Genomic DNA, 20,363 nt, shown 5'->3' with positions numbered 1-20,363 from the left:
AACTCCCTTCTGTCTGATCATTTCTTAATAACATTTACATTTACTCTGATGGACTACCCAGCAGTGGGGAATAAGTTTCATTACACTAGAAGTCTTTCAGAAAGCGCTGTAACTAGGTTTAAGGATATGATTCCTTCTTTATGTTCTCCAATGCCATATACCAACACAGGGCAGAGTATCTTCCTAAACTCTGTGAGATAGATTATCTCGTCAATAGTTTTGTATCCTCATTGAGGACAACTTTGGATGCTGTAGCTCCTCTGAAAAAGAGAGCCTTAAATCAGAAGTGCCTGACTCCGTGGTATAACTCACAAACTCGCAGCTTAAAGCAGATAACCCATAAGTTGGAGAGGAAATAGCGTCTCACTAATTTAGAAGATCTTCACTTAGCCTGGAAAAAGAGTCTGTTGCTCTATAAAAACAAGCCCTCCGTAAAGCTAGGACATCTTACTACTCATCACTAATTGAAGAAAATAAGAACAACCTCAGGTTTCTTTTCAGCACTGTAGCCAGGCTGACAAAGAGTCAGAGCTCTATTGAGCCGAGTATTCCTTTAACTTTAACTAGTAATGACTTCATGACTTTCTTTGCTAATACAATTTTAACTATTAGAGAAAAAATTACTCATAACCATCCCAAAGACATATCGTTCTCTTTGGCTGCTTTCAGTGATGCCGGTATTTGGTTAGACTCTTTCTCTCCAATTGTTCTGTCTGAGTTATTTTCATTAGTTACTTCCTCCAAACCATCAACATGTCTATTAGACCCCATTCCTACCAGGCTACTCAAGGAAGCCCTACCATTAATTAATGCTTCGATCTTAAATATGATCAATCTGTCTTTATTAGTTGGCTATGTACCACAGGCTTTTAAGGTGGCAGTAATTAAACCATTACTTAAAAAGCCATCACTTGACCCAGCTATCTTAGCTAATTATAGGCCAATCTCCAACCTTCCTTTTCTCTCAAACATTCTCGAAAGGGTAGTTGTAAAACAGCTAACTGATCATCTGCAGAGGAATGGTCTATTTGAAGAGTTTCAGTCAGGGTTTAGAATTCATCATAGTACAGAAACAGCATTAGTGAAGGTTACAAATGATCTTCTTATGGCCTCAGACAGTGGACTCATCTCTGTGCTTGTTCTGTTAGACCTCAGTGCTGCTTTTGATACTGTTGACCATAAAATTTTATTACAGAGATTAGAGCATGCCATAGGTATTAAAGGCACTGCGCTGCAGTGGTTTGAATCATATTTATCTAATAGATTACAATTTGTTCATGTAAATGGGGAATCTTCTTCACAGACTAAGGTTAATTATGGAGTTCCACAAAGTTCTGTGCTAGGACCAATTTTATTCACTTTATACATGCTTCCCTTAGGCAGTATTATTAGACAGCATTGCTTAAATCTTCATTGTTACGCAGATGATACTCAGCTTTATCTATCCATGAAGCCAGAGGACACACACCAATTAGCTAAACTGCAGGAATGTCTTACAGACCTCTAATTTCCTGCTTTTAAACTCAGATAAAACTGAAGTTACTGTACTTGGCCCCACAAATCTTAGAAACATGGTGTCTAACCAGGTCCTTACTCTGGATGGCATTACCCTGACCTCTAGTAATACTGTGAGAAATCTTGGAGTCATTTTTGATCAGGATATGTCATTCAGTGCGCATATTAAACAAATATGTAGGACTGCTTTTTTGCATTTACGCAATATCTCTAAAATTAGAAAGGTCTTGTCTCAGAGTGATGCTGAAAAACTAATTCATGCATTTATTTCCTCTAGGCTGGAGTATTGTAATTCATTATTATCAGGTTGTCCTAAAAGTTCCCTGAAAAGCCTTCAGTTAATTCAAAATGCTGCAGCTAGAGTACTGACGGGGACTAGAAGGAGAGAGCATATCTCACCCATATTGGCCTCTCTTCATTGGCTTCCTGTTAATTCTAGAATAGAATTTAAAATTCTTCTTCTTACTTATAAGGTTTTGAATAATCAGGTCCCATCTTATCTTAGGGACCTCATAGTACCATATCACCCCAATAGAGCGCTCCGCTCTCAGACTGCAGGCTTACTTGTAGTTCCTAGGGTTTGTAAGAGTAGAATGGGAGGCAGAGCCTTCAGCTTTCAGGCTCCTCTCCTGTGGAACCAGCTCCCAATTCAGATCAGGGAGACAGACACCCTCTCTACTTTTAAGATTAGGCTTAAAACTTTCCTTTTTGCTAAAGCTTATAGTTAGGGCTGGATCAGGTGACCCTGAACCATCCCTTAGTTATGCTGCTATAGACGTAGACTGCTGGGGGGTTCCCATGATGCACTGTTTCTTTCTCTTTTTGCTCTGTATGCACCACTCTGCATTTAATCATTAGTGATCGATCTCTGCTCCCCTCCACAGCATGTCTTTTTCCTGGTTCTCTCCCTCAGCCCCAACCAGTCCCAGCAGAAGACTGCCCCTCCCTGAGCCTGGTTCTGCTGGAGGTTTCTTCCTGTTAAAAGGGAGTTTTTCCTTCCCACTGTCGCCAAGTGCTTGCTCACAGGGGGTCGTTTTGACCGTTGGGGTTTTTCCGTAATTATTGTATGGCTTTGCCTTACAATATAAAGCACCTTGGGGCAAATGTTTGTTGTGATTTGGCGCTATATAAATAAAATTGATTTGATTTGAGTTCCTTCAAAATTATTTTTAATCCAGTTGCAGTTGATAATTGTTAGAGTCCTTATTTTATTAAGGATACAGTATTTATATAGTATCTTGTAGAATTGGCTGTTACTAACTTAGCATTAGGTGCGCTGCCATCGCATTACCATGAGATAAGTGCCTTCATGGTGAGCAGCGGGATTTCTAATGTGTTTAAAATAGATACTTGTGGTGGCTGAGGACCTGAGAGAGGAAACCACCATAAACCAGTAATTCACCGTGGATTTAATCCTTCATGTGTCTTGAAAACATGCTAGCATCATATGATGTGATGCTGATGGGCTAACAACAGCATGAAAACGTGGTAGCGCCTCATAACGCAGTGCTAATGTTAACATGAAAATTAGCTGGCATCACGTAACATGATGCTAATGGGCTAATATTAGTATGAAAACATGCTAGCCTCACATAATGCAATGCTAAGGCTAGCATTAAAACTTTCTAGCATCTCATAATGCAGTGCTAATGTTAATATGAAACTTTTCTGGCATCACATAACGTGAAGCTAATGAGCTAATATTAGCATGAAAACATGCTAGCGTAATACTGCAGTGCTAATAAGCTAATGCTTGCATGAAAACATGCTAGCTTCTCATAACATGATGCTAAAGTTAATATGAAATTTGCTTACATCACATAACATGGTGCTAGTGGGCTAATGTTAGCATGACATATGCTATTGTGACATACTGCAATACTAATAGGCTAAAGCTTGCATGAAAACATACTAGCATGACATACTTCAATGGGTCAACAATTGCATGGACACTCGTTTAGTATCATAACACTATGCTAATATTAGCATGAAAATTTTCTGGCGTCACGTAACAATGCTAATGGGCTGACATTAGCATGAAAACATGCATGCATCAAAAAATGTGATGAGGCTAACGCTTGCATGAAAACTCGCTAGCATTTCATAAAGCAGTGCTAATGTAGATATCAAAATTTGCTTGCGTCACATAACCCGATGCTAATGGGGTGAAGGCAGCATGAAAACTCATTGGCAACACATAACGTAAGGGTAACGGGTTAGGGTGAGGCTAATGGGCTAGCATTAGCATGAGCTGAGTGCCTCCATTGTGAGCAGTAGGATTTATAAGGATTTTTTCACCAGAAAAACAGACTGACTCAACTGATTCAACAGACACAGAATCTGGTGTGTTTACTGTCCTGTGATATGAGCTCGCTAAATGTCTTCTGTTGGAACATTAAGGACACTGCACACGTCCTTAAACTGCAGATAAATGTTGGTGTCTGTCAGCAGCAGCTGAGGACTCTGGACACACTGTCCCGTGCACAGACACACATTTATCATCTGTGTCTCAGTGTGGACAGCCCCTTTGTCTCCTAATGTGGCTGAAATGGTCAGAATCAAACTGTCCATCAGGATCCTGTGAGCGTCTGTCTGTCTCAGAGACTTTCACAGAAAAGTGAGACGTGTGTCTTTGAAGGTGTGGAGGAAGTGAGAGGCAGGTTCGAGCATCTGCATCCTCTGATTGATCCTTCTGACTAATTATTTACTTTACTTATTTTTCTTCACCCTCTCTGTCCATCTCTCTGTCCGTCCTGCAGCTCCTTATTTCTGGATGAGGTGGAAAAGCAGAGCACGTGTGAGCTGGAGGTCGACGCCGTGGCTGCAGACATCCTCAACCGCCTGGAGATCGAGAGTAAGACTTCCTCAGGACAACCTGACCTGTTTAACTGTTTAAAATCACTGACAGAAAGAAACACGAGTCGGTTTGGTTCAGGTGACGAGTTGAGCCTCAGTGACAGTTCACCACGGTATGGATGATGTAACCAATACGGTACACAAACCCTGCAGCTTGGCCTCAGGGGCTGAACAACCCGGTGCGTTCAGACTGCCGGTCCAAAACCCAGGTATATAGCGAGAAGGATGCTGAGGATGGAACCAGAAGGAGGACACAGGAGGTTTATGGATGTGCTGAGGGAGGACATTCAGCTGGTTGGTGAGACAGAGGACAGGGTGAGATGGAGACAGATGATCTGCTGTGGCGCCCCCTGATGGCAGCAGCTAAAAGAGGACAAAGAAGAAAAATGGTATTGAACTCCTGCCAGCACAAGAATATATATTTTTAAACGCAGTCACAGACCTTCTCCTCATGTAAAAGTGTGTGAAAATCCTTGATTGAAGGAGTTCTTCATCCTGATTTTAACTCTGAAGCAGCACATTTAAAAACAGTGACTCGTGAGAATATTCCAGGTTAAAAGAAAAAGAGAATTATTAAAGGGGTCATATAGTCCAAAAAGCAGTGACACTGAGGTGAAACAGTCATCATCTAAAAAAGTTAAAATGACTGTGATACTAATTTCAAATTTCACTCGAGTTGATCTTTTGTTTTAGTTTCAGTAAAGTTCTGCCTCCCTGTGGAGGAACTTCATCTGCAGACACAATGTGTTATCAGCCAGAATCAACAAACAGCCCCTCACACCAGAGGTCAAAGGTTATCTGAGACAAAATGAGAAGGTGGAATCCTGGATGGAAGAGTAGGACACTGATTAAATCAGACATAAAGGTGCAGAATCAGAATCAGCTCCTTCTGCTTTAGTCCGTGTGTGTTTCTACCAGGGCTGTGAAAACTCCGCGGATCTGCGGGATTCCATGGATTTCATCACGGGGAGGGGGGCGGGACTGTCATGATTGTTACTGAGTTTTTTTTTTTTTTACGACATCATGCACGTTTTATAAGTCCGCGGACACTGATCTGTGTGTTACAGACAGAAGCCAGTTTCCTCGGATCCGCAGAATTTCGAGGAGAATAAATGTCACTCAAAGCCTGGCTGTTGTGACAGTTGTCGTAAAGCGGGACTGGTTGGTTGCTGCGGTGACGCTGTGTGGCTCCTGTGCGAAGCTTAGCTAAACGTAGCATGTGGACATCGCAGACTTTTAGAACTTTCAAGTTTTTAAAAGAAGAATTTTGCAGCATGTCTGTGTCACGGAGCGACATCAGACAGACAGAAGATGGCAAGAAAGACGGTTTGAAAAAGTGAATCCGTGGAATTGTTGCTGGCTTCATCAACACACCTGAAAGACAAACGGGAAAAGTGAACTGGTAAGAATTTTTTTTCTCTCCCTGGAAAATAAACATTGTGCTGTTCAAACAGAATTTCAGAAAAGATTATGTGCCTTTTTTTCTTTCATTAATCTAGACTTTCTTTCATTGAAAAAAAAAAGATGTGGCTTTGAATGAATTTAGGCTACATGAATTTACACAACAATGTAAATTAGTTTTTATTAATGTAGACTTTTTCATGGGAAAAAAGACACTGGCTTTGAGTGGATTTACAGGAATTTACACAAGAATATGTGACTTTTTTACTATAAGGTATGTTATTGATATTTTTCCCTGATTTTTAAAATATTCTCCAATCTTTAGCTGTGGTTTTTGACGTGGTTTAACAGTCTTTTCAGTCTTCATGAATTTCATGTAGCTTAAATGTTCTGAGTTAATGCATAATTTGGTTTACAATTAAAAGGAAAATCATTCCAGGTCCTACTTCTATGTCCATCCATCCGTTTTCTTCTGCTTTATCCGGAGTCGGGTCACAGGGGCAGCAGCTCAAGCAAAGCCGCCCACACCTCCCCCAGCTCCTCCAGGGGAACCCCAAGGCGTTCCCAAGCCAGCCGAGAGATGTAGTCCCTCCAGCGTGTCCTGGGTCTTACCGGGGGCCTCCTCCCAATGGGACGTGCCCGGAACACCTCTCCAGTGAGGCATCCAGGGGGCATCCGGAAAAGATGCCCCCTGGATGCCTCGGACGCCCTGGACTTCCAACATCATCATTGATGGTTCAAATGAAAGGTTGAATCCTGGATCATTTAAATATGCACTAATTTTGAGATTTGTTCTTCCAGATGAAAATGTATCAGTAGAAGATAATTTAATTTGGTTTCTGGGGCCCCACAAGGCCCTAGATCCTGGCTCCTTGGGGGGGGGGGGCAGACCCCCTGTGAATTTTCCCCGGATTTCACAATTTTCAAATCACAGCCCTGTTCTACAGACTGAGCGCAGAGACAAACTCTTACAAATGAACATGCTTTTTTTTCTGGCAAGATGTCACAAATAAGTTGTGTTTTGTTTGTTTAAATTTGTTGTGAGCGCTTATTCCAGAAATGGTGCTCAGTTAAGTTGACCTTTTGACCTCACTCGGTGGGTTAGTTCAGAACAGTTCAGTAGGATCTCGTTTCCTCAGCATTCCTCAGGGAGGTTCAGTTTTCACTGGTCTTGAGGCTGTGAGAAATCTTCTCAGATGAATCTCAGCAGAAAACATCTGTCTGAGAGGTGAAGGATGTAAAACCGAGGCCACTCCAGGGTTAGTCCTGCTTTTCCATTTGTGGTGTAACAGAACACTAAAGTGTTGAAAGTAGAACCATAAACCCGGACTGTGGAGGTTTGGTTCTAGTTGTCGTCCTTGTTGTACTCGTGCAGTGTTTCAGTGGACGACTTCATCTGATGGTGTGTTTGTGTTTTATGACACTTTGTTGGTCTTTGCTGTCCAGATCAGATCGGCAGGAATCCTGGACTGCAGGCCATCTGGGAGGACGAGAAACAGAGGCGGAGAGACCGGAACAAGACCTCCCAGATAGAAACCCCCGAGTCACAAGGTGAGGGGTCGTGTGCCTGTCGCGAGTCCTCAGACCAACCCGGTACAGATCCACAGTGCACTCAGTCCAACCCGGTACAGATCCACAGTGCACTTAGTCCAACCCGGTACAGATCCACAGTGCACTCAGACCAACCCGGGACGGATCCACAGTGCACTCAGACCAACCCAGTACAGATCCACAGTGCGCTTAGACTAACCCGGTACAGATCCACAGTGCACTCAGTCCAACCCGGTACAGATCCACAGTGCACTTAGTCTAACCCGGGACGGATCCACAGTGCACTTAGTCTAACCCGGGACGGATCCACAGTGCACTCAGTCTAACCCGGTACAGATCCACAGTGCACTCAGACCAACCCGGTACAGATCCACAGTGCACTCAGACCAACCCGGTACAGATCCACAGTGCACTCAGACCAACCCGGTACAGATCCACAGTGCACTCAGTCTAACCCGGTACAGATCCACAGTGCACTCAGACCAACCCGGTACAGATCCACAGTGCACTCAGTCTAACCCGGTACAGATCCACAGTGCACTCAGACCAACCCGGTACAGATCCACAGTGTACTTACTGCACCGGGTGTTTTGATATAAATGTTTGGATTTGAGCTAATCAGGCCATGAAAACTGATCAGATTGTTTGATTTCAGTTGTTTTTTTAAGATGTGTGTGTGTGTGTTATCAGCACGTTGAGTCTTTACAGAGTCTGTGTGTGTTTGCACAAAGGTTTGCCGCTGGGAAAGCAAACACTTTATCCCAGCGCCGATTAGCTCCTGATTATTGATTAGCTCGTTTCCATGACAACACTGTGTGGCGGCAGGACAGAAGAATCGAGTTCGACAACAACACTTGATGACGAGGAGCTCCGAGTACGATAACTCGACTGCGAGACTACAGAGATTCTGACAAACAAACAATAATAATAAATAAAATAATACTCTCAGACAACTTTCTTTGATCATCCACGTTCCAGACGCCAGATGATCGGGCTGGAAAAAGGCGTCAATGCCATCCATGATGCTAGCATGTTGATTTACGTGAAATCCATCAATGTCACAAACCTAACTTTCATTCACTCGTTCATCCGGCTCGTGTCATTAGAGCGGCTGCAAAGACTGAGTTCCAGTTTACTGTTGTCATCTTTATTTTAAAATATGTCCAAAACACACCAGCCGCCATAGAGGTGTCTGTTTATTAGCAGGATAAGTCAAAGTAATGAACAGATTTCAGTAATTCTTGGTGAGCAGATGGATCACGTTCCTGGGAATAAGGGATACTGTTTTGGAGATGATCTGGAATATATTCTGGAACTGAGATCCATAACAATCCTTGACACATAGCAACATTTAACTGAAAAAGTTGAGAGACGATGCTGATGAAATTTCTTGAGTAGATGGATGATGTCCTCGAACATGAGGGACCTGAAGCGTAGTATTCTGGACCCAGGATCCAGAAGACGTTTTAAGTGTTAAGTTTCACGTGAAGGTCTGCACTCATTTTCTTTGCTTTGCCTTCTGCACATTTGCATTTTAATGTGCTGTAATCACATGTTGTGAGAGTTTTCGACAGAAAGAAGCTGAAAGAACTTAAATAGTTAATAACTGGAGTACGATATCCAAACAGAATACTTGACATGAGCAAAGACACATCTCGAAAATCAAACAAAACCACGCGGCTGGTGTCTGTAGCCGAGCGAGCAGCTGTGAGGCTGAACGCGGAGTCCAGCTGCTCTGTGCTGCTGAAGCTTTGAGCTTCTCTGTTTGATGGCCTTTCTGTGTTTCTAATCATCTCCTGATGTCCTGGTTTTCATTCAGCGCTGCAGCTCGCAGTGAAGTCGCAGCATTCTGGCACCGCTGCAGTCGAAGATGCCGTCCAGAAACATACAAGTCGACTCACCCGCTTCCATAGGACCGAAATCAGCTTCACTTCTCACCTGTTGAAGAAGATAACTGCTTTAAAACGTGCAGTTTGAACTTTGTGGTTTCGTCAGTCCAGGACCACTTTAGGTGTCACTAAAGTTCGGCCCGTCGATTTAGTCTGGTGTGATGTCATGATGTTCGTATTTGTAAAAACGTTTCTGAGACGCCACAGTGGACATTAAGTCTCACATTTTAACGTCCGGATCCGAGACTGAAGGACAGAGGTTACATACCTCCCCTCGTCAACTCGGCAGCCAATGAGAGGCACAGTTACAGGTTTTAGTGCCGAAACGACAAAACAATCAGCGTTTATACAGAAAAGCTTGATTTTTATATCATGTTTCAAAATCTGTCTGACTCTCATCTGCTAAATATGTATTTTATGTTTCTTCTGTTCCTCCAGGTGAAACGTCCACCCAGAAGAAAACATTTAACCTGCTCTCAAAGTCAAATACTGATGTGAAAACATTATTTTGTGCGACACATAAATCGTCAGTATCCCAGAAATGCCGTCATCGATGGATGGAAAAATCTGTTTATGTTTCCCATTTATTGAAGTGAATAAGAATCTAATTTAACCCCAAATCAGTGTTCCTGAGAATGAAAAGTGATATTGTTGACTTCATGAACAGCAGGTGCAGCTTCACTTGTATCATGTTTTATTTTAGTTCATTTTAACACACTATCAGTTGTATGAGTCAAATGTTGAGATAAATGTAGAGACAAACCACACCGTGTTCTGATCCACGTGACAGACTGTGGGGGAAAATCAGTTTTTTATGACTAAAAGGAGCAAGAAAATGTGACTGAGAAATATCTCTCATATCAATCAATCAATCAATTTTTTTATATAGCGCCAAATCACAACAAACAGTTGCCCCAAGGCGCTCATATAGCTTATTAACACACACACACACCCCAAGAGCTGCAGCGGCCCCCCCACATCATGAAAACATGTTTCAGATTGTTTTTTTTGTTTTTTTTCTTCCAGTGCCACCTTGATCAATGTAAAGGCTTTGAGCTGAAACATATGTTTGTGTTTCAGACCGCGGGTTTGTTACGTCCACGGAGAGCGAGAACTTCTTCATGAAGAGAGTCCAGCAGATTCTGAAGGACAACGAGTTCAGTGTGTAAGTTTTCTTTTCTTTCTTTTCCTCTGATCTTTTTTTATTGTGATCAATTACTGTGATTGGTATTTGTGGGCAGTGATGTGCTTTTCATAAAATAAACATTTTCCAGCTGAAGTTCATTGTGGAATAATCAACATGTTTCTCCGACTAAAGCTGAGATGTGTGTGAGAAGCTGGGGTTTGTTTTTTCTTTTGTGTGTCTGTCATGCTTGTTGTGACTTTGATGCGGCGCTGACCTCATGAACCATATGAACGTCATGAGCCATATGAACCATGATCGGCACTCGCTCTCTGTCTGTCTCTCTCGCTCCCTCTGTCTCTCTCTCTCTCCCTCTGTCTCTCTCTCTCTCTCTCTCTCTCTCTCTCTCTCTCTCTCTCTCTGTCTGTCTGTCTGTCTGTCTGTCTGTCTCTCTCTCTGTCTCGCTCTGTCTCTCTCTGTCTGTCTGTCTCTCTCTCTGTCTCGCTCTCTCTCTGTCTCGCTCTGTCTGTCTCTCTCTCGCTCTGTCTGTCTCTCTCTCTCTCTGTCTCTCTCTGTCTCGCTCTCGCTCTGTCTGTCTCTCTCTCTGTCTCGCTCTCGCTCTGTCTGTCTCTCTGTCTGTCTCTCTCTCTCTCTCTCTCTCTGTCTCTCTCTCTCTGTCTGGCTCTCGCTCTGTCTGTCTCTCTCACGCTCTCGCTCTGTCTGTCTCTCTCACGCTCTCGCTCTGTCTGTCTCTCGCTCTCGCTCTGTCTCTCTCTCTCGCTCTCGCTCTGTCTGTCTCTCTCGCTCTCGCTCTGTCTGTCTCTCTCGCTCTCGCTCTGTCTGTCTCTCTCTCTCTCGCTCTGTCTGTCTCTCTCGCTCTGTCTGTCTCTCTCTCTCGCTCTGTCTCTCTCTCTCTCTCTCGCTCTGTCTCTCTCTCTCTCTCTCGCTCTGTCTCTCTCGCTCTCTCGCTCTGTCTGTCTCTCTCGCTCTGTCTCTCTCGCTCTGTCTCTCTCGCTCTGTCTCTCGCTCTCTCTCGCGCTCTCTGTCTGTCTCTCTCTCGCGCTCGCTCTCGCGCTCTCTGTCTGTCTCGCTCTGTCTGTCTCGCTCTCGCTCTGTCTGTCTCGCTCTCGCTCTGTCTGTCTCGCTCTGTCTGTCTCGCTCTCGCTCTGTCTGTCTCGCTCTCGCTCTGTCTGTCTCGCTCTCGCTCTGTCTGTCTCGCTCTGTCTGTCTCTCGCTCTCGCTCTGTCTGTCTCTCGCTCTCGCTCTGTCTGTCTCTCGCTCTCGCTCTGTCTGTCTCTCGCTCTGTCTCTCGCTCTCGCTCTGTCTCTCGCTCGCTCTCTCTCTCGCTCTGTCTGTCTCTCGCTCTCTGTCTCTCTCTCGCTCTCTCTCTCGCTCTGTCTGTCTCTCGCTCTCTGTCTCTCTCTCGCTCTGTCTCTCGCTCTGTCTGTCTCTCGCTCTCGCTCTCTGTCTCTCTCGCTCTCTGTCTGTCTCTCTCTCTAGCTCTGTCTCTCTCTCTCGCTCTCTCTCTCGCTCTGTCTCGCTCTCTCGCTCTCTCTCGCGCTCTCTGTCTGTCTCTCTCTCGCGCTCGCTCTCGCGCTCTCTGTCTGTCTCGCTCTGTCTGTCTCGCTCTCGCTCTGTCTGTCTCGCTCTCGCTCTGTCTGTCTCGCTCTCGCTCTGTCTCTCGCTCTCGCTCTGTCTCTCGCTCTGTCTCTCGCTCTCGCTCTGTCTCTCGCTCTCGCTCTGTCTCTCGCTCTGTCTCTCGCTCTGTCTCTCGCTCTGTCTCTCGCTCTCGCTCTGTCTTTCGCTCTGTCTCTCGCTCTCGCTCTGTCTTTCGCTCTGTCTCTCGCTCTCGCTCTGTCTCTCGCTCTGTCTCTCGCTCTCTGTCTCTCTCTCGCTCTCTCTCTCGCTCTGTCTGTCTCTCGCTCTCTGTCTCTCTCTCGCTCTCTCTCTCGCTCTGTCTGTCTCTCGCTCTCTGTCTCTCTCTCGCTCTCTCTCTCGCTCTGTCTGTCTCTCGCTCTCGCTCTCTGTCTCTCTCGCTCTCTGTCTGTCTCTCTCTCTAGCTCTGTCTCTCGCTCTCTCTCTCGCTCTCTGTCTGTCTCTCTCTCTAGCTCTGTCTCTCTCTCTCGCTCTCTCTCTCGCTCTGTCTCTCGCTCTCGCTCTCTCTCTCGCTCTGTCTCTCTCTCTCGCTCTGTCTGTCGCTCTCTCTCTCTCTCTCCGTCTCTCTGGAAGCTGTTGCATGTCCTTAGTTTGCCTTGGCCTCGCCGTTGTCTCCGCCTCCTCCTGAGATGGAGGGGCGTGACGCTGCGGCCACACCAAGGAGGGAGGGCTGGAGAAAGTGAAGTCAGAGCGGATGCAGTGAGGGGGCGGGGCCAAAAGGAAGGAGGGAGGAGACATGTGAAGAGGTTGCGCTCTCCTCCCTCCCCCTCCCACCGTGTAAAGCAGAAACTATTTCCTGTTATAAATAAAGGACTTGGCTCAGCGGCCGAGCGTGTCTTTGCATCACATCCAGATGGCTTCATTCACGAGGCTCCGTTATGGTCGCGGCGCTGCCGCGAGCCGTACGACGTGGGAGCACTTGACGATTTAGTGGGAGAAAAAAAACCTGCGTCTGGCGAGTGAGCGCGTGGGCGTTTTATTGCAGAAGAATCGACGCCTTGATTTCTTGACGTGTTGACGCCGGACGCTCATCGCTGCCCCTTTTAAGCGAAGGTTCCTTGTGGCCCGGCGCAGTTTGTGGGAGTGTTTAAGTTTCTTCTTCTCTTAAGGAACTGTTACACTTTCAGAAAATTGGACGTTTGCTTGTGTAGAAACATGAAATCACTTTTCAAACCAGGCAGAGGTCAGAGGTCACGGTGGTCGGAGACGAGGCGTCTGAGGATCCCACATCAACCAGCATGCACCCAGTGATGTCACCTGTTTAGTATGACATCATGTCCTGAGTGACGGGTTTCTGGCTCCAAAGCCAAACCATAGCGCTGCCATCATAACGGGAACAACATGGCCCCCAGTCCGGTCCATAAGTATTTGGACAGTGGTGCAGTTTTGTCTCAGCACAGAGACGCTGAAATCAAACAGTCAAGATGTGTTTGAACTGTCAACTTTCATCTTTAATCCATCACACGAACAGACATTTATTTGCACTGTCCCTCCATTTTTAGAGGCCACACATAATTAGATAAGCGACTGTATTTTGTCAAAAAGTGCCTCTTGAAGAGCAAAAAGTTGGACATTTTCTATATGCAGAATTCATTTTAACACAGTTTTTTTCCCTGGGAGCAAGTGTAACAACAGACAGGAGCTCAGTAGCTCATGTGCACTCCACAGGGTGTGCTGTTACTTAACATAAGGACTTTTAAATTCCCAAAATAAGAAAGATGGACAGATAAATGTACATTGGACAGCATATTGTTTGGATGAAAGGAATCATCGGATGGCAGAGGTGTCAAATCTGACTTCAGAAAGTAAAAACCCTCCCATGTGTTGCTTTTACCTGTGCACCTAAAATGGGTGATCTCAATAATTAGCTCATCCACCTGCCTGAAGAGCTGAACTAATTACAATTAGCTGGTTCATTGGGAAGATAGAACAAATATGTGGCTGGACTTTTACTTTCTGAAGCAGGATTTGACACCTGTCAGATGGACACATGACCAGTGGATTTAGGCAGGATGCTCTGACTGTGATGTGTACCACACGGACTTTTAAATTCCAAAAATAAGCAAGGTGGATAAATGTGTGATGGACAGCATACTAGATGTTTTTTGGCCCACAGCGTTGGAAACATGACAGTAAAAATGTGAGTACAATTGAACTTGAAGCAAGGACGCTCTGGTCACAAGCCCACTGCTGTCGTCACTTCACCATCCCATCATATGGAGGTCGGGTTTCGCTTACTTAAATGTTAATGTTTCATACTAACAGGTTAGTTACTGGTTCATATTGGACCTTTTTCTTGGAAAAGCTGGTTTTTACATAACGACTATCATCCAAGTCAAAATCCGTGTTTTAATGGGTGGGACGGAGGGGACTTGCACCCCTGCTAACCAAGAACAACATGCAAATCCTGCATCGGCCCTGAGGCCCGTTGGTTGCCGGTGCTTGTCTCCACATTCCGCAGTGTGACGCAGATGAGAGTCTCTGACTTGTCCTGGACAGGACACCAGTGGGACGTAGGTTACTTCCCCATGTGAGGCTGGTACCCATGTCCAGCTGGGTGAACTGTGACAATGTAGAAGTAGTCCTGTCTAAGGATACAGACGAGGAGCATGAGCAGGATTCAACCCCAGGTCTGCATATTGACAGGTCCTGATCCACTGAGCTCCCTGGACTCGCCATGATGTACCTGAGACTGTATACATCAATCACACGGGCAGAACTACAACCTGTAAGATGTTGTCAAGGCAACAAGACCTTGAAGTTCATCTTCGGTCTTATTCCTGCTTTGGAGTTTTACCGCCGCCACCCGAGCTAATGATCCACAAACGGTATCGGGCCAATGTTTGCATCGTTACGTTTAATGACAGTGGGCTGTCTTTGATAAGCTCCATTTGAATGTTTCAATTTTAATTACAGCATCATGTTCCCCCTTTGAAGCTGGTTTTCGTGTTCTTTGTCTGGTTTTTCCCCTTTTTTTCTTTCCTCCGTCCCTCAAACTCTGCAACAACATAGAGCCAGTGACATCAGCGAAGGGGTGTGGCTTACTCTTGCAGTCATCTTGTGATGCCTGCCAGGCATCCGCCCCGGCTGGCTGCCTGTAAGCTTGATAGCTGGCAGACTAATTAAGCAGCCAGACGGCGGCACGTGCACACTGCTCTCTGGAGCTCTGTCCTTGTGCACACAAACGGAACGAACCGTACGAGAGCGAAAAGCATTAAATTCACATATTTCCAGTTATTGTTTCCTCATTTTTCTTTTACTTCTGCATATCATCATTTGTCAACAGTCAGGTTGCTGTTCATGATTTTTGGAGAGAAACTTTTAGCTGAAGTCTGAGCAGCTGAAGTCTGAGCAGCTGAAGTCTGAGCAGCTGAAGTCTGAGCAGCTGAAGTCTGAGCAGCTGAAGTCTGAGCAGCTGAAGTCTGAGCAGCTGAAGTCTGAGCAGCTGAAGTCTGAGCAGCGGTTTGTGAGTCACTGCAGCTCGTTCCATCTGAAGGACGTTTATACTTCCAAGCAAAGTCCGTCTGCCGACCGTCTCATCAACGGTGACGCCGGGTTTTCGTTTTCTTGTGCCGCTCCTGACGGTCCCTGGTAGAGATTTTTTAAGTTTTGCTAAGTGGTGTGTTGCTAGGCGATGCAGCAGGGCAGTGTGGGTAATGGCAAGCGAGTGGTGGCGTGCAGTGAGAGTGATCTGCAGGATTCAAAGCCCAGCTGGCTGTCTGCCCATTTTCCATTCATACTTCCTCTGTCTCACTCACACACACTCCCCACGTGCACTCAGCGCTCGTGCCGCCGCCCATACGGCTGCGTGCACATGCGCATGGCTAACCAACAAGCTTTCCTGATTCAGGCTCGCTGTAAAGAGCCACTGATTGACAAATCACTGAAGATCCACTGGCTCGCTGCCACGCTGACACTTGTTTGGTTCCTGACACTGGCCTTTGACCCTCTACAGCAGTTTCTGGGCTTTTTCTGCACCTGTGAGTTTATTTTTCACGGCACCTGCAAGTTCTGCACCTCTGTAATTAGAAGTGGTGAAAATGTAAGTTTCTGCAGTGTGACTGTCTGAATATCACAAAAGGAAAAAAAAAACAGGATGATTTTCTTTGTTCATTTGCAGTGGTGGTGGCCAAGCGGTTAGTGGGCTTGGTTTCAGTGTGGAAGGTTCCTGGATCAAACCCCACTCCTAACACATTTCTCCATGTAATGTTGAGTTGCATCAGGAAGGACATCTGGCGTAAATCTTGAGCCAATTCAGCAAGCAGATCCACCTTAGATCCCGAGTGAAAACAAGGGAGCAGCTGGAGGGTCTTGCTTTACTTTTATTTTCTTTGGTCATTTATTTAATTTACTAAGTAATATTGGGGATGTTAAAAATGATATATATAATTTTATGGCCGGCTCAAAGCCATAACAAAAAATGGAGACCATGCCGAAGTAACGTGCATAAAATAAGAATTTATTTAACAAAAAACAAAGATGAGGTGCATCAGTGGTGAAGGCAGGTGTTTGGATGTATTGTACGTGTATGTATACGAAGAAGTGTGATATGTGAAATTAAAAAGCAAACTCAAAGGTGCATGTCGAAGGACCTGAAGCCCGGCAGCAGCACGTCAGGACCTGAAGCAGCAGAGAGGGAGAACTACACGGAAGGACAGGCGGAGCTTTATAGTGTGTCCTCCGGAAATGAGCACCCTGCAGACAAAGAAGAGGGCAAAAACAAACAACCAAATGCCCAGCCCACAAGGCCCAGGGCCGTAACACCCCCCCCCCCACAAAAGGGGACCCATCAGGGACCTTTACAAACCCCATACAAAAAATGTTAACTCATGAAAGGAGTCAAACCACAGAATATTTGAACAGTGTGCCAATCTAATGTACCTCTAGAAGGTGGACAATGTGTGAACCAGGTCACAACATTGTCGTAGACGTTTGGACCACAGAGGTATCCAGGCACCTAAAACACTACAACCCCTGGCAAAAATTATGGAATCACCGGCCTCGGAGGATGTTCATTCAGTTGTTTAATTTTGTTGGAAAAAAGCAGATCACAGACATGACACAAAACTAAAGTCATTTCAAATGGAAACTTTCTGGCTTTAAGAAACACTATAAGAAATCAAGAAAAAAAATAGTGGCAGTCAGTAACGGTTACTTTTTTAGACCAAGCAGAGGGAAAAAAAATATGGAATCACTCAATTCTGAGGAAAAAATTATGGAATCACCCTGTAAATTTTCATCCCCAAAACTAACACCTGCATCAAATCAGATCACTCGTTAGTCTGCATCTAAAAAGGAGTGATCACACCTTGGAGAGCTGTTGCACCCAATGAACTGACATGAATCATGGCACCAACACGAGAGATGTCAATTGAAACAAAGGAGAGGATTATCAAACTCTTAAAAGAGGGTAAATCATCACGCAATGTTGCAAAAGATGTTGGTTGTTCACAGTCAGCTGTGTCTAAACTCTGGACCAAATACAAACAACATGGGAAAGTTGTTAAAGGCAAACATACTGGTAGACCAAGGAAGACATCAAAGCGTCAAGACAGAAAACTTAAAGCAATATGTCTCAAAAATCTAAAATGCACAAACAAATGAGGAACAAATGGGAGGAAACTGGAGCCACGTCTGTGACTGAACTGTAAGAAACCGCCTAAAGGAAATGGGATTTACATACAGAAAAACTAAACGAAAGCCATCATTAACCCCTTAACAGAAAAAATCAAGGTTACAATGGGCTAAGGAAAAGCAATCGTGGACTGTGGATGACTGGATGAAAGTCATATTCAGTGATGAATCTCAAATCTGCATTGGGCAAGGTGATGATGCTTGAACTTTTGTTTGGTGCCATTCCAATGAGATTTATAAAGATAACTGCCTGAAGAGAACATGTAAATTTCCACAGTCATTGATGATATGGGGCTGCATGTCAGGTAAAGGCACTGGGGAGATGGCTGTCATTACATCATCAATAAATGCACAAGTTTACGTTGATATTTTGGACACTTTTCTTATCCCATCAATTGAAAGGATGTTTGGGGATGATGAAATCATTTTTCAAGATGATAATGCATCTTGCCATACAGCAAAAACTGTGAAAACATTCCTTGCAAAAAGACACGTAGGGTCAATGTCATGGCCTGCAAATAGTCCGGATCTTAATCCAATTGAAAATCTTTGGTGGAAGTTGAAGAAAATGGTCCATGACAAGGCTCCAACCTGCAAAGCTGATCTGGCAACAGCAATCAGAGAACGTTGGAGCCAGATTGATGAAGAGTACTGTTTGTCACTCAAGTCCATGCCTCAGAGACTGCAAGCTGTTATAAAAGCCAGAGGTGGTGCTACAAAATACTAGTGATGTGTTGGAGCGTTCTTTTGTTTTTCATGATTCCATAATTTTTTCCTCAATTGAGTGAGTCCATATTTTTTTTCCTCTGCTTGGTCTAAAAAAGTAACCGTTACTGACTGCCACAATTTTTTTCCTGATTTCTTATAATGTTTCTTAAAGCCAGAAAGTTTCCATTTGAAATGACTTTAGTTTTGTGTCATGTCTGTGATCTGCTTTTTTTCTACAAAATTAAACAACTGAATGAACATCCTCCGAGGCCGGTGATTCCATCATTTTTGCCAGGGGTTGTAGAAGTTTAGACAAAGATCTTGTGACAAACAGGCACAACAGAGCAGAACACCTGGTCACCACTCTTCACAGGTGTCTGCCAGGCAAAGTTGTTCAATGCGCCTGATACAACGCATCCGCCACCACATTATCACAGCCTTTAATATGTTGTATTTCAAGGCATTAAGATTGAAGCAACAGGGCCCAACGCATTAAACTTTGGTTGGGAGACTGCAGACTGCTGAGGAAGGTCGGCGGGTTATGATCGGAAAAAACTGTTACCGGACCACATCCGACATAAACACTAAAATGTTGTAAAGACCAAATCAAAGCAAGTGTTTCTTTTTCAATAACGGAATAGTTCCTCTGATGACGATTGAATTTTCTTGAAAAGAAACAAACTGGTCTATTCACCCCCTCATCATCTGCCTGCAACAACACAGCGCCTGCACCAACCGAACTTGCATCGACCTCCAACTGAAATGCCCTGTCACACCTAGGAGCAGCCAAAACAGGTGCATTTGAAATTAATGCCTTGACACGCTCAAATGCTTTCTGGCATGGATTGGACCACACAAATTTTACCTTTCCTTTTAAAAGATTGGTCAGGGGCGCTACCACAGTAGAAACGTTTTTACAGAAACACCTGTAATAGCCCACCATCCCCAAAAACTGCATCAGCTCCTTTTTTGTAGTGGGTAAAGGAAATTGATCAATGGCCTGGACTTGAGCCTGCACAGGCCTCACAGTGCCCTGGCCAACCACACGACCCAGGTACACTACCGTGCCTTTAGCAAACTCACATTTAGCCAGGTTCACAGTTAGATTGGCCTGAGCCAAGCGGTCAAACACAGCTCCAAGCTGCTCCAAATAACCTGCCAGCTATTTGCGAAAACAACCAGGTCGTCTAGGTACACAGCACAGCCTTCCAAGTCCCGCACAACTAAATTCATAAGGCGCTGAAATAACGCTGGTGCATTTCTCAAACCAAATGGCATGACGTTGTACGAGTATAGGCCACTAGGGGTTATAAAAGAAGAAATCTGCTTGGTCCTTTCTGTCAGGGGGATCTGCCAATACCCCTTTAACAAGTCCAGCTTGGTCACAAAGCTCGCCCCACCCACTTGGTCCACACAGTCCTCCATTCGTGGCAAAGGAAAGGAGTCAGGTTTTGTGACTGCATTTACTTTACGAAAGTCAGTGCAGAAACGTGGACTCCCATCAGCCTTAGGGACCAGAAGGCAAGGAGAAGCCCAGCTAGAATCAGAAGGCACTGCAATATCATTCTCAATCATATACCCCACTTCTACCTCGAGATGATTGTGTTTTTCAGGATGTACTCTGTAAAATCTTTGCCTTATAGGCTTAGCATCTCCAACATCAATGTCATGCTTTAACCAAGTGGTGTGTGATGGAGTATCACCAAAAATACAAGGAAAGCTGTGAATTAACTGGACCAACTGATCTCTTTGCCATGGCGCCAAGTGGCCCAAAAAACTTTCCAACCTTTCCAAAGACTCTGTATTTTTCAACCGATCAGTTACAATAGCATCATCCGGACCAGGAAGATCGTCAACATCGAGTTCTGCCACAACTGGAGATCCTGATGGAACAGACATACAGACAGGATGAGCTACAGAATTCAAAACTGAGTCAGGCTCATGAGCAACATAAGGTCTCAACAGATTAACATGAAACAATTTTGTGCGTGACCTACAGTCAGGTGTAGAAATTAAAAAGTTCAAATCCG

At 44.8% G+C, this 20,363-nt stretch overlaps 1 protein-coding gene across 1 annotated transcript in view; it reads left to right on the top strand.

Annotated features, from left to right (window-relative positions):
• The window catches only part of rev3l (REV3 like, DNA directed polymerase zeta catalytic subunit), a 99,426-nt gene that overhangs the window by 41,951 nt on the left and 37,112 nt on the right, over positions 1–20,363 (top strand). Inside the window, 3 exon segments of the mRNA XM_034162452.1 lie at positions 4,275–4,369; positions 7,219–7,323; positions 10,293–10,377. Of these exon segments, the coding sequence (XP_034018343.1) occupies positions 4,275–4,369; positions 7,219–7,323; positions 10,293–10,377 (285 nt within the window).

Source organism: Thalassophryne amazonica, chromosome 21, assembly GCF_902500255.1.
Source record: "Thalassophryne amazonica chromosome 21, fThaAma1.1, whole genome shotgun sequence".
Taxonomy (NCBI): domain Eukaryota; kingdom Metazoa; phylum Chordata; class Actinopteri; order Batrachoidiformes; family Batrachoididae; genus Thalassophryne; species Thalassophryne amazonica.
This window is presented reverse-complemented; position numbering and strand designations above follow the sequence as displayed.